This window comes from Girardinichthys multiradiatus, chromosome X (assembly GCF_021462225.1).
Source record: "Girardinichthys multiradiatus isolate DD_20200921_A chromosome X, DD_fGirMul_XY1, whole genome shotgun sequence".
Taxonomy (NCBI): Eukaryota; Metazoa; Chordata; class Actinopteri; order Cyprinodontiformes; family Goodeidae; genus Girardinichthys; species Girardinichthys multiradiatus.
This window is the reverse complement of record NC_061817.1, coordinates 6,614,468-6,628,389: the sequence shown is the minus strand read 5'-3', so window position 1 is coordinate 6,628,389 and position 13,922 is coordinate 6,614,468. Positions and strand designations below refer to the sequence as shown.

General features: G+C 40.1%; 1 protein-coding gene across 1 annotated transcript; it reads left to right on the top strand.

The window, feature by feature from the left end:
- Positions 1 to 717: 717 nt before the first annotated feature.
- On the top strand, positions 718 to 13,815 carry LOC124863447 (rho GDP-dissociation inhibitor 1-like). The gene is made up of 6 exons (XM_047357817.1): positions 718 to 851; positions 8,294 to 8,494; positions 9,788 to 9,871; positions 10,340 to 10,416; positions 10,509 to 10,572; positions 12,322 to 13,815. The coding sequence occupies exons 2-6, from the start codon at positions 8,305 to 8,307 to the stop codon at positions 12,522 to 12,524; spliced, it is 618 nt and encodes a 205-aa protein (XP_047213773.1). The 5' UTR covers positions 718 to 851; positions 8,294 to 8,304; the 3' UTR covers positions 12,525 to 13,815.
- Positions 13,816 to 13,922: the final 107 nt, after the last annotated feature.

The following is a 13,922-nucleotide window of genomic DNA, read 5'->3' as shown; positions in this document are numbered from 1 at the left end:
ACTGGTGGGTTGCAAGTTCAGACCCCTGCTCCATTTGTTTCAGTCATCATGTCTGTGGGTGCCTTGCCCACTGATGGTGGTCAGAGGTCCCGGTGGCATTGATTTTATGGCAGCCCCACTTCAGTCAGTCTGCCCTAGGGCAGCTGTGGCTACAATGTAGCCTACCACTGTGAATGCAAGTCCAGGCCATTTATCATTCATTTGATATCATCTAGTTGAAAATCTAAACTGAACTGGTCATACCCACACACAGAGATTTTTAAAACACACTTTATTTCTAAAATTGATGAAACCTTTCTTCTTTCTAATTTTTTTATGACTAACTTTGATTAGGCCAGCATGGAGAGTCAAACATACAGCCAGTTCTTTAAGACATACAATGTAAATTTGCCCTTACTGTACAGTCTTTTATCCTTATTTTTATGTTTTTACGTTTGGTGGAACTGCATGCAAAAGTAGGAGCTCCTCAAAGGTGCTATCCATTCAAGAACCAAACTGCTTTGGGCATGTAAAAATGTTTAATTAAAAATTAATAAATAAAACATAGCAGGGCTATAATGCTGTTTTGGATATTATAAGATGCTAAATATACTTTAAAAACCTTTGGATCAAAATGATTATTACAAACAATTCAGATGTTTTGTGATCCCTTAGAGGTTTAAATCATTGTTTGTTGCTAAACAAACTGCTTACAGTGGGAGTTTTTCCCTCTCGTAGTTTTATTCCGTGCTTTTATTTTGAAGGAGGTGACGCGGAAGAGGCAGTGAGTGGTCTCTGGTTCAGAATTTCCTCCGCCGCGGCGTTTCACTCCCATTCACAGGAGACTGGCCCAGCCAACCACTAGTGAAACGGTAAGACTACTCAAAACAGCATCCTACATTCACTTTTATCGACTTAATTTAACGTACACGCTATCAACTTCTTATTGCTTGATTTCTAATGTTTTAGTTCGGGACAGAACTATATATATTTTTTTAATTTAACGAAGATTTTTGAACGGAACTAGTTGTTTGCCGAAACGCAAGTTTCCATCGAAAGAATTGTAGTTTTCTGTCTCAATTTAAGACGATATTGTGTCATCATCGGTGTTTCAAACTGTTGGAATTAAGTTTATCGGTGAGTTACTAAGTTATCCGCCCTGAATGAGGAGTGCACCCTCGCTTGTCAGTTGTGAATTTCCGGGTATAGACGGTTAGGTTAGTGTGCCTTCTGAATATAACTATAAACTTGGATCGTATGCATCAACTAGTACGCCATTAAAAGTATGGCTAAAGTGGCTAAATTAGCTTACTTTAAGAAACAAATGCGTGTGTAACGCCATTAACATGTGGTTGGCTGTACCAGGAACATTTCTATTCACTTCCTGGAACTCAGATTTCTTTAAATTTGATTCAGTTCACACCTTAAACCAGACTCCATTTTGGCCTTTTTTTATTTTTAAGTTCTCTCCAGTCAAGTGCACGCTGTGGACACTTACTCAGCTCAAATTCAGTCTGTCTGTCTGTTTGATTGAATAGCTGGTGAGGGATTTGTATAAGAGATCATCCAAAACGTGAATCCTCCCTTTTCCTTCCTGCTGAGGAATAATGGTCTGGAGAAACATTGTTTGTTTGTTTTTTAGCTCGTCTGGAAGTCTGTTTGTACATATTTTTGTTGTTCATTCGCTTTTTCATTTTTTACTTCCGCTCAGCTTGAAAATCTGCAAGGTCGGATGTCTTGCTGAGCCTTTCCTTTCCTCTTTGGTGATAGCTGATAGGCCTAAAGAGGTTGATTTAAGCAGGGAAAAAAGCTTTTTATTTATAACAAAAAGGTCTAAACTTCCCAGCGGTTCATAGTAAGGAATGCTACGGTCAGAACCAAATCCCAAAAGTTAAAGTATCGATGAACCAATCAAGCTTTTCCTGCCCAATATATATTAAAAGCCGTTTCTGATTATTCTAAGAACTGCCACACATAGAAGTAAAATGTGCTTCAGGTTCTTTCGTAGAGTTTGGAGATTTGAATCTGACAGAAATCGAGGAAAACAGGCCAATGAATTAGTGCTTCTCTATTTAAAAGCATGTTGCTCTTGCTTCTCTGGGCTTGCTGCAGCAAACATTTCCTCCCTCATCCTCGCCTGTCAGAACAGCTCTCTTCTCTTTAGTTGCCTCTCTAAACAGCCATGTCAATGACCTGTTTCTGCTCAGTCTCGCAGGGGAAAGAATGCAGGTATGATGAACTCCCTCTCGTAAAGTGAAGCGTCTGTCCTCCTTATGTTAGACCAGCTCGACAGCTAGAAAAAGGGCTGTTGTTCGTTGTGTTCTGCAGCTTTGATAAGCAGTTACAATCTGTAATAAAACTCCTGTAGTTCTGGGGTATTATGTCAATATTTTAAGATGAAATAATTTGTAGCATGGTTTTTATATTTTTCATTTGTTTTTCACATGAATTTAAAGTTGTTGCAGGTCTTCTAGTTTGCACCTGAGCTCTCCCATCTTCTCCATGTTTTCTGCAGCTGTATGCAGGAGATATTCAGCAGCTATTAGTTCTGAGCCTTTCTATGTGTTCTTAAGATGTTTTGCATCTTCAGCTCCCACAACTCTTTCTATGTTGATTTATTTATTTTTTCTGCAATTGGTCTCTTTGCTACAGATGCAATGCAGTTATCAAGTCACTTTGACCTTCTCTTAGTTGTTCATAAATACCCTGTCCCTTTTTTTCTTCACCTCCTGGTCTGTTATATTGTATCAGTTCTGAGGTCTTGCTGCAACACTTCAGGAAAGCTTTGGGTAATTTTTGGTCCATAACCCTACCTTACCAGCAGAATTTTATTTACTTGTATAACCGTCTCTGCAGTTGTAATAAAAAAAAGTTAGGTTTAGTTAGTTTAGTGTTTGATAGAAGTATGAAGACGATGAGCTGTGCTTCATCTCTGCACTGCTGCGGTTTAGCAACCTAAAGGATGTGAATCATTGCGCTTCTCCTCGCATGAAAAAGGAAGTTTGCAGTTGCTTCTTGACTGCAGAAAATGGCCGCGGTGCAGCCTGACATGCATGGCTCTCTTTCTTAAATTTTTTGTCCCGCTGTTTTAGCACTAACTAATCAAACGCAGAATCTTAGATATGATTGCAGCCATGAAAACAGGTTGTGCTGCTTTGAGCAGTATTACAGAAACATAACTAGATGAAGAGACCAGAGCACCAAGAGATCTGAAAGGATCAAAGCCGCTGCAGGGCGCCAGTAAATATCATAGCTTAGAGGTTCCCCGGTCACCTTTAGTGTGACAGTAATCATATTTTTGTGTTGTCATGAAGGTGAACATGAGCTTTGTTCCCCGTTAGAGCGTTCCATCATGTAAATTATGAGTTGTGGGACCAAACGTTGTGATGTAACTTTTTTCCTTTCCCTTTGGGTCGCAGCCTGTATGCTGAATTTATATTGAATCACCTTGTTAAGAACAAAGGTCGCAACCCCAAGGTGTGCTTCAGGGGCTCCATATGTTTATTAAGTATAGGTACTCAAAATTACATCATGATATTTTTTAGTATTAATTGTGAAAAAGAGAAAAAAAAATATTAAAAACTAATCAGTCTTTTTTTGTAATACTTCTGTTAGAGCGTAAAATTTAAAGCTTAAAAAGTGCCCCAAAATTGTTCAAACAGCAAAAGTACCCAATACTGTTTTAATATCGTCCAGTACAATTCTTACCTTTCATCATGTATCACAATATTCTTTCCTGAAAACAATAAACGAAAAGATAATTGCTCATTCCTGCTTTTGTATCATAGCACAGGTTGAGTTAGGCTAATATTAAACAATTATTCAATTCAAAGTACTTTATTAATCCCGAAGGAGAATTTTAAACAGCATAAAACAGCAACCACTGTGTCACTGTCATATGTTGAAATCATGATGATTTCAACATGATGCTCGTTGAGTATGCTGAAAATAAATGTGCATTTATTGAGTCTAAAGTTTAAAATAAAAAAAACTTGCAATGCAGGATGTGCCAAGAGTCTTTTTTTAATATTGTTTTCTTTCTCGATTAAGTTGTTTTTCTAATAAAATCACTTGGCAAAAAGATCACATATGGATTTTGCCCTATTGAATGCATCAAAACTATCTATAAACATACCACCCAACATCATGAGGTTTGGTGCTCGTTTTTTAAGTGCAATAAACGTCAAAGAACCATATGTCTTGTAGAGATGTGATTGTTTCGATGCATAAATTGGAATAACCTTGTAAGTTTTTGTTGGATTTAAAACAACTACTTCTGTGTAAAGATCCTGCAGTAAAATTTTTTTCTCTGTCATGTTTTATAGTCTTTAAAAGAAAAAAACAAAGACAACAACAGAACCAAAAAGTTAGACCTCCAAGAAAACGGAAATCGGTATTGGTCTGGAAAAGCATGATTGGTGCATTTCCACTTATTATATCCAAACTCGTCTGACCAGATTCAGTATTTCAACTTCCTCTGCGTATTGCTGTATGCTGTTTGTTGCTGACATTTTATTGAAAAGCCTGAATATAAACACCTTCCCCTGCCCCCTTCCCAGTCCTGCATGAAAGGTTGCTGTATTTAAGATTTACTTGAAATCTCATAAATGTCTGAATAAGGAAGGCGGGATCATCATTCATTTAACTAGATGCCTGTCGTATATTTACAATAAATCAGAAGGCACAATAAAAAAATGGGAGCTGGTCACAAAACCTATAAGTTATTTGACTGATGGTTTTATTAAAGAGAAATGAAACATTCAAGGTGGTTGCTCACCCTGTGAAACCTGAACTTTCTCCAAGGGCAGTGCTTGATTAGTATGTGTATCACTGAACACCATCTCACTGTCCTTGCATCAGCTTCACTGACACTACACCACCACGCAGGGGGTAGACTGTGGCTCAGGTGACAGTCAGAGAAGTTTGGTGGTGGGCTGAACCTTGTTCCATACACTACATAAATTATCTCCAGATCAGCGCAATTATGTTTAACAGAAAGTTAAAAGTGCCTCCTGGTCCATAATACAACCTTTCAGCAGTCTCCACGGTGTTCCCAAGGAACAGGCCTAATCTCCAGCCTTAGCTGCTGCCAAGTCTGGCGTGTTTGGAGGTTTCTGCTGCTTCCTCAGGCAAACAGTTTGCTCTCCCCCTGCAGAGCTGTGCAGGTGATGGCTGAGACACCGAGGTTCAGCCGAACATTCAGTCCCATGACCACAGGGGCTTATTCCCAGCGGGCCGAACAATGACAGGGCCTCTTTCTGGCAACTTTAACCACAGCTCGCTTTGTGTGAGCCTGGAGAGAGAAAAACATGCCTGTCATTATAAGGGTAGTGATGTCAGCATTGTTTGACTGTTATATGGAGCACGTGGGCCTTTTTAAATGACTAAATCAGCAGTGTCATATTTGATTAAGAAGGTATCTCTAAATAATGCCATCATTGTGCAACGTGTTCAGATGCAATAATCATCATACAGCATAAATCAGTGCAATGTTTATGTCTATTAGGCCAAGCAGTGATAACCGTGGGTAAAAGGTTACACAAGAATTTAAACAAGAACAAATAACTTTATTTAATGGCTTTTATTTTAAACAGAACTGCAACCATGCTGTAGCCAAATACCATTTTGATTACTGAGAATTTATGGTTATTTTGATAAAGAACTTATGTGAAAATAGACACCTACTAAATTTAGTTTTATTTCAAAATTCTGACAGATTATTATAGCCGCCTTTTTTCCTGCTCTGCTCTTCAGAGTAACTCACATTTATCACCAGGTAACGGTTGGTTTATTAGTCAAGCTATCTGCTGTGGTACCTAGCCTGCAGTCGGCTGCTTAACAGAAATGCTGGTTTTAACTTGCAAACTTTATTTTTCAATCACCGTCATTTGAAACCGAGCGGAGCGTGTTGCTCTTTTTGTTTCCTAAAAAGATGAAACTGCATAATCAATTGTAGTCTTCTTTCAGCCAGCTAACCAGCTGTGTGCAGCTTGACAGAATCCAGCTCTTTCTCCAGCGTTTTATTAAAACGCCCGATAATGTGGTTTAAATACATTTGTTCCTGTTTCATATTCTATCTTGTCAGATTGTGGTTATTTTAACAAGAAAAAAGCAAAAAATGTCTTAAACACTTAACATAATTTGGGCTCAGTAGTCCATCAACATTTAAATTAAATTGGGGAAGTCCTAACCCAAAGAGTGAACTCTTTAGTAGTTTCCAGTAGAACATTGTGTGTCTTGTTTGACTGAGCACTTCCTGCTTTGGGACAGCTTGGTATGCTGCAGTGTGTTGCTGCAAGAAGATCAGGCAGAGGAAGCAAGAAAATGGAGGGAAAAAACTTGCTCCCCTGGCATTTGAAGAACGACATCAAAGCACGGCTGAGATATCTGGTCCTGGTTTCCCTTGAAACCTTCTAACACAGCTGACCAGCCCAAACATGCAGTCGCTTTCAAAGGAATTTGAAAGGAACCCTTTCTGGGTGCGTTGAGGCCCTGAGTTGGGAAAACTGAGCTGCGTTCAGAGCTGCTAATAGCCAGATATCTGTGGAGGGTTAAGTGCAGATGAACAGCAGTGAGCGATCTTCGAGCTTCTTAGTGTCCACCTCCATTGAGCAGGTGCGGCCGGCCTCATCAGCCCCATCGGTCAGGACTCTATGTCCCCCGAGAGTTTAGGTGTCTGTTTGCCTGTCTGTGTTTGGTAAAGGACGACTGGGCTGTCAACCAGATTGAGTTACTGGTTGAAATTATTATTATGCCTTTTTATAGGAAGAATCATTTGTAACAGATGATGAAACTGTTTGCTCTGACACCTTCCTCTTTTGCTTCAGAGCAGTTCCACTCAGCGCTGATGTTCTTCTCCCATTTTTAGTTATTTATAGTCAGAAACGCTTCTCACTGGTGATAACATCTGTAAGAGCCTTAATTTTTTTAGATGCTTGACTCATGAAGCAACTATTGAAAGCTTGAAAACCTTCTTGTTGAGACGTTCCAGGGCGTTCTGCTTGTTAGTTGAAGGGAAGCAACAGATAATTATTCTGTCAGATTATGTTTTTTATAGAGTGTCACTTCTTCAAATTAGGAAAGAAATCAGTCTATGCTGCGATTTTGCAACTGCCTCTGTAACGACTTATCTGACAGGCTGTCGGTTTCAGGACTTGAACCAGAATAAGTGAAGATCAGAGTTATGGTTGTTCTGTAATCCAGCTGCCTTTTGCAGATGTTGCTTGGCTCTCTTAAGGCTTTGCCTTGCATGTGTGCACCAGCTGTTCTCCCACTCCTTTTTTACCTTAACCAGGGTAAAAAGATGTGCACCAATCATGGTTTTTCTGGCCAATACTGATTTCAGCTTTTGTGTGAGGTCTGAACTGCCAGTTCTAATGTTGGTTGACCCCTGTATTTTCCAAGAACTGTTACATATAAGAAAAAAGGCGTGCTGCGGGTTCTCTGATAGAGATGGTAGGTTTCAATTACAGTATTATTAATGGTTCAAAACTGTATCAAATTTTTGTTGGATTTTTATTAAACTCTAAAAGTGCATTAACGAACGTTCTGCTTGTTGGTTGATGCAGATGGTGAGATTTGTTATTGTAAATGGTCTGTATTTGTGTATAGCTTTATCTAGTCAGAGGACCCCAAAGCCCCTAACACTACAATCAGTTGTCCACCCACACAATAACACGCACACACACACACCGACAGTGGTGAGCTACATTGTAGCCACAGCTGCCCTGGGGCAGGCTGACAGAAGCGAGGCTGCCATACAGTCGGCGCCACCGAGCCCTCTGACCTCCATCAGCAGGCAAGGCAGTTGTCAGTTCTGATGTATTGAACGAATAGGGATTTTAATTTTATTTTTAAACCTGCCTATCTCTGTTCAGAGCCTTTGAGGAAACATTTCAGATTCTGATCTTTGGTGAAATGATCTCTATCTGCAACCTGTTGATTCGTAATAACTGCCCTCCTTCCTCGCTTAATGTGTGTGATATAATAATTCACCCAGATTATCCTGTTTTAACCATCCCATCTTATGAGTAATTGTCCTAACTCTGTCTTAACTGTGTAATGCATGCGCTAATAATGCATGCCTTTGTGTGTACATACACGTGTGCTTTAAACTGCCTGCTCCTGAGGTCAAAGTTCCCAAAGGTTTCTCTGAGAATAAAGAATCCCTGACTATTGTTCAGCAGCAGTGGCTCTTTGCTGCTTTGCTTCACCTGCAGTTTTCATTAAACAAGAATTGGGGAACAATGGTGGCCACTCGATTACGTGATATATTCCTGTTTTCTGACTCTCTTCTCCCCCTCCCCTGCCACAGTCTAGCACATCATGGCAGAGCAGGACCTCACACCGGAGCAGCTGAAACAGATCGCAGAGGCCAACGAAGAGAAGGAATCTGACATAAACTACAAACCTCCTGCCCAAAAGAGCTTACAGGAGATCCAGGAGCTGGACAAAGATGACGAGAGCCTGCGGAAGTACAAGGAGGCGCTGCTAGGCAAAGTTGCCGTGGTTGCAGGTTCGTGGTGACCTAAGTCACTGCTCCGCTTGTTTGGTCCATCAATACTGTCCATCAGTAAATGTCAGGTCTTTGTTGTGAAAACAGAGCAACTAAGATTGACTCTCTCTGCCTGTGAATTATTATGCCTTCTGCTCTGACAAATCCCTGCCTTACAGAGATTCGCTTCCACTTCACAACATAAAACTACCATGTTCCATGATCCTCGTCATATAAACAAAGATGATAATACAAGAATAAACGCTAATGCCACGTGTCAAAAGTTTCCATTTCTCTCCGCACGCCATCGCTGCAATCAGAGTTTCTGAATATGTTTAGCTTTTACTATGTTCTGGAAAAGTATTTACACCTTTTAAACTCTTCAAATTAAAACCACGCTGCACTGTCATTTAGATTTTATGTGATAGACCAACACATTAGTGTATAATGGTGAATTGGAAGGAAAATGGTGCATGGTTTTCTAAATGTTTTACTAAAAATGTTGTTTTCAGTCCACTTCACTTTGGTACCCCTAAATAAAGTCCAGTAATAGATAGATTAACAAACAAACGATGTCCCATCTTGGAAATCTGTTCAAACTGCCATTAAGATAACTGATAGAATATGGCGAAACTGCCAGGACAGACGAGGAGAGCTTTAATCAATAAAGCAGTCAAGAGGCCTGTGGTCACTCTGGAGGAGCTGCAGTGATGCAGCTCAGGTAGGATAATCTGTTGACAGGACACCTGTTATGTATTCCACAAATATTATAGAAAAGTGACAAAAAGACCATTTGCCACAAACTGACGGGTGCCAGAATGTCCGTCTCTAGATGGGCAGAGGTGGCAGAGACGTACCAGAAATAAAATGCAGCGCAGCGTGGTTCTAATGAATATTGACTTAGAGGAAACGACTACACACCTGATTTTCATTTGTAGATAATATTCAAAACCCTACATCTGTTATGCTTAAGCATTATAATCCTGACCTAGTTTGTTGTGGTCTATCATCATATTTCCCTATCAATACATTATTTTATGAAAAGTAGAATTTATTTTTGTGGCAAGTAAGCAGTCTTTAGGATATGTCTGAAGAACTGTACCGTGATGTCCAAATTATACTTCTGGACAAATACAGAAATCAGCTGTAGAAAGATGTTTCCTAATAAGTACTGTTAGAGAAAGAAAGTCAGATTAAAAGGCACAATTCTTGAGATTTTTCTTTTAAACTCGAGAGCTTTTCCTTTTACATTGCTGGTAACCTGATATGAAAAGTTCAATAATTTGTGATGCAAGAACTATTTTCTTTCCCTAGATCCCGCTGCGCCAAATGTCCAGGTGACACGGATGACCCTGCTTTGTGAAACAGCACCTGCTCCTCTGGTCCTTGACCTGCAGGGTAAGTCCTGTGCAGCTGCAGGTATTATAGAGCACCTAGCAAACAGCAGGAGGAGCGACATTTTCTCTGCCCTCATGCCGTCATACATACTAAAGGAACTCCAATAATTGGAGACAGGGAGCAGTCCTTTCCCTCTATGCAAATTTAGGCACACAATGACCTGCTGAGTCGTTAGACTGCTAATTAGTAATGAAGAGATTCTCGTGGAAGTGGGTTAATAAGCTGCTTCCTGGTGGCACATCTTGTCTCCCCTCTGTGGTCAGAATGAGGCATAACAAGGAAGGAAAGCTACTGCCTGTTTGCATTCACGGTGCCACCTGGTGGTCAGTACTGTTACCACAGCGATATAAAACCGAATGAAAATGCAGAATATTTAATATTATGAAGCTAAAGGTTTGTTCCAAATGGTCAGAATAGTCTTTAGCTAGAATTCAGTTTCTTTTACCACTGTTGTTGTCTCCATTCCAGGAGACCTGGAGAACTTCAAGAAGAAACCATTTACGCTGAAAGAGGGAGTAGAGTACAGAATAAAGATCAACTTCAAGGTGAGGACAGTTTGGCGGTTGTTCTGCACTTTGTGGTGAACTTTCTTTATGTTCCTTGAAGCTGAAAACACAACGAATGCTGCTGTTTGCAGGTGAACAAAGACATCGTATCAGGCCTCAAATACATGCAGCAAACATTCAGGAAAGGAGTCAAAGGTAAAGATGGTTTTCTCTAAATTGGCTTCAAGTTGTAACTCTTCAGGTATCCATGCTGTGTAGCTCCTTTCATGTCCTATTATTTAATATATAGTTACCGCCACCAGACACCTAGTGTAGGTTTGTTTATACCTGGAAACGGGTGGCAGTGCTTGGCTAAGTGGACAAATGACAAAATCCCTTCAGTAGCATGTCTTAATCTCTTTATGTTACCTGCTTCCTGTTTCAATGAGTTTTAAGACGGATGTCATTTGTTTTTATGATCCACTCCCTTCTGTTCTTTGTATTTTACACTTAATAAACCGGCCACTACATTTACCTAAAACAATAATGTGTATTTTGTTTATACTTCATTTATTTGAACAGTTTTTAACAAAAGCCTTAGGAACAAAGCTCTTCCCCATCTTTCCTTCAGTTCCTTACGTGCATGAATGAGCTAGACAACAAAGGCTCTGGGCACAGATGCTATTCCTCATCCTCAATGTTAACATGCTTTATCAATTCCAAAATCATTCTTCATGTGTGTTTGGCATCATTGTTTTGTTGGAACACCCACTGGTGTCCAAGTTTCAGCCATCTACCCATTGGTTTGAGATGAAGCTCAAAGATTTGGTGCCCTTCATCCAGTTTGTGCAATGCATCAACAGCCCACAGCATGATGCTGCCACTACATTTCCTGAAGGTGGGAAAATTGTAGCCAGAGGCCTAAACCTGGTCGGGTAGGACAATGAAACATTTTCTCCAGTAGCTATTTGACTTTTAGTTGATTTAAAGGTGTGGGCTTTCTAGTGGCCTCTGTCTTGCCCTGCACCCCTGAACTCTATGCTGATATTAAAATCCCTGCCAGTGACACTGGTCTTCTGGCGTCTTCTGGTTTTTGATAGGCTTTTGTCTTGATGATTGCTGGTTTGACCCTGATCATTCTAACCATTTGACTTCCTCTCTGAATGACAGTTTGGGTCAGATGGCTAAAACCTGGGCAGATCTTGGTTTTCCTACAGGACAATGATCTGAAACACACACAGAAACGTATGAAATGAATAAAGCAGGCTAACATTAAGCTTCTGAAGTGGCCCTGAACTCAACTCTGTTGAAAATGTATAGACCATAAACAAAAGCTGGGGTTAATGCCATGAAACCAACACATTAAAATCAGCCCTACCATTTCTAATAAGAGTGGTCAGGTATGCAGCCAGAGTCATGCCAGAAGCCTGTTAATGGTGACTAGAGTGGGGTCAAAGTGTAACTCCCTAAGGAAATTTGTCCAAACATCAGTGTGGTGTATGTATATATTTGAGCTAACCTGTTAAAACCTTGAAGTCAGTATGATGTTTCCATCCTAGAAAATCAACAGTTTACATACATAGTTTAATATATGTATCCCCATGATGAGTGCAAAGAAACGTATCTGGCAACTATATGCAGGTACTTCTGAAAAAATTATATTCAGAAAGGGTAATTTATTTCAGCGATTCAATTAAAAAAGAAAAACCCTTAATTTACTCAAAGCCACAATCATCAAAATGAACAGAATCTATATCATGAAGTCCACTTTGGATTGATTTATTGAAAAAAATAAATATTTATCTAATTTATTTAGATGAATCTGTATAGAGCCCATTATAAAAGCAGATTGGGACTGTTTGGACTATGTCTGAGCAGTCAGTATGTTATCTGCTGTAGCAAGATGTTCCTTTCCTAGTATCTGGATGTTGTGTCATCTCTATTCTCTCCCTGTCTCGTGTGAAGTTGATAAGTCGGACTACATGGTGGGAAGCTACGGCCCGAGACCGGATGAGGAATATGAGTTCCTCACCACCCTGGAGGAAGCGCCCAAAGGGATACTGGCCCGCGGCACCTACAACATCAAGTCCAAGTTCACAGACGATGACAAGTACGATCATCTGTCCTGGGAGTGGAGCCTCGCCATCAAGAAGGAGTGGAAAGACTGATTTTCCCACTCTGTGTCACTTACTTTCCCCTCTGTGTTTTCCAGCTTTCCTCATCCTGCTGTCATTCCATGATTTCTCTCTGCATTATGTTGTATTAAGCTTTTGCTCTCTCCGTCCATCATCCCACCCCTCCTCTCTGCTCTCGCACTTATTTTCTACCTTTTATTCAGATCATAATCATCGTCATCCCCCAGTTAATTTACACCAACCTTTTCTGATAAAGTACTAAATTATCCCAAAAAAAGAGAAGGCAAAATCCAGATTTTCAGGATACTTTGTTATAAAAGAAAAACAATAAAAAAAGATGAGTATGTGATTTCCTCTGCCCTGTGCGACTGATTCTGTCTCTGGCTAATATTTTTCTTTGTTTTATGTAATCTTCATGGTCTGCCTTGCACAGCATCGTGCAGAAAGTAGTGGTGCTGCCTGCAAGCAGACATTTAGCAGTCACTGCTGGATGTAACTCTTGGACAGAGCCCAGCTAAAGCCTCTGAGCAGATTGCTCATACTTGGGTCTTGTTAAACTATTTGGACTTTCAAATAGTTTGGATCTTGACTAAAATCTGCTGAGAGAACAGGAAAAACCGTTACCTCTAACCCCCTCACCAATCCCCTTTGCATTAGCTGCGGCCTGTCCTCTCCTGATCAGGTATTTTGGCTTTTTTTAGCATCTGGGTGGCCTTAAAAATAGCTGTTCTGAAGATATACAACAATAGTTGAGCCATTTGCCTTCAGAGTCAGTACTATGTGAGCCTGTTTTAAGACATAACTTGTAATAGACATGCCTGGAATCAGAGCTAAGGATTTGATTTGTCTTTATTTCAGGTTTAATTAGACGTACATGTTGGGTAACATCTCTTCATTCATTTCTGTGTAAGTGGTTTAAAAATCAGAAGAACTCTAAGAGTCCCCTAAGTTTGTCCCTATCACTGTGTCCTCTCGTCCTCGAACTTTCACAGCAGATCAGCGCTGAATCGAATATCGGACACGTTAAACCATTCCCTGTTCTTACTTGGAGATTATTACTGCTGACTGCCTCCAGACGTGTCGTCTCTCTATCAGTATCCAAACCTCAGCCCTTAAACACATGATAATGGTCAGCACAGATGGTGATACAAAGTGTTTTCTTGATTTATGCACTCCATATGCAAATGAAAATCCGTTTGGCTTCATTCAGCTTGTGTCATGGACTGATGGTTCTTCTCAGTGAGGTGGGTTTAACTCGGTTTGCTGTCTGTATTGCCTACAGTTTACGGATCTCTTGTGTTCAAATTAAAGTGTTCAAACTGGGCGCATGTGTCTCTAGTTTTTGTTCTGTGTTAATCTCCAAATTACTAAAGTTGTTTTTATTTTGATCTGATCTACTGTAACAGTGCAGTTCTTCTCAGACACATACAC

Excerpts from the sequence above, each read along its gene's own strand:
- LOC124863447 (XM_047357817.1), top strand. The coding sequence starts at position 8,305 with ATGGCAGAGCAGGACCTCACACCGGAGCAGCTGAAACAGATCGCAGAG. Across the intron at positions 10,417-10,508 it reads GAATAAAGATCAACTTCAAG|GTGAACAAAGACATCGTATC; the intron begins GTGAGGACAGTT and ends TGCTGTTTGCAG. Across the intron at positions 10,573-12,321 it reads ATTCAGGAAAGGAGTCAAAG|TTGATAAGTCGGACTACATG; the intron begins GTAAAGATGGTT and ends TCTCGTGTGAAG.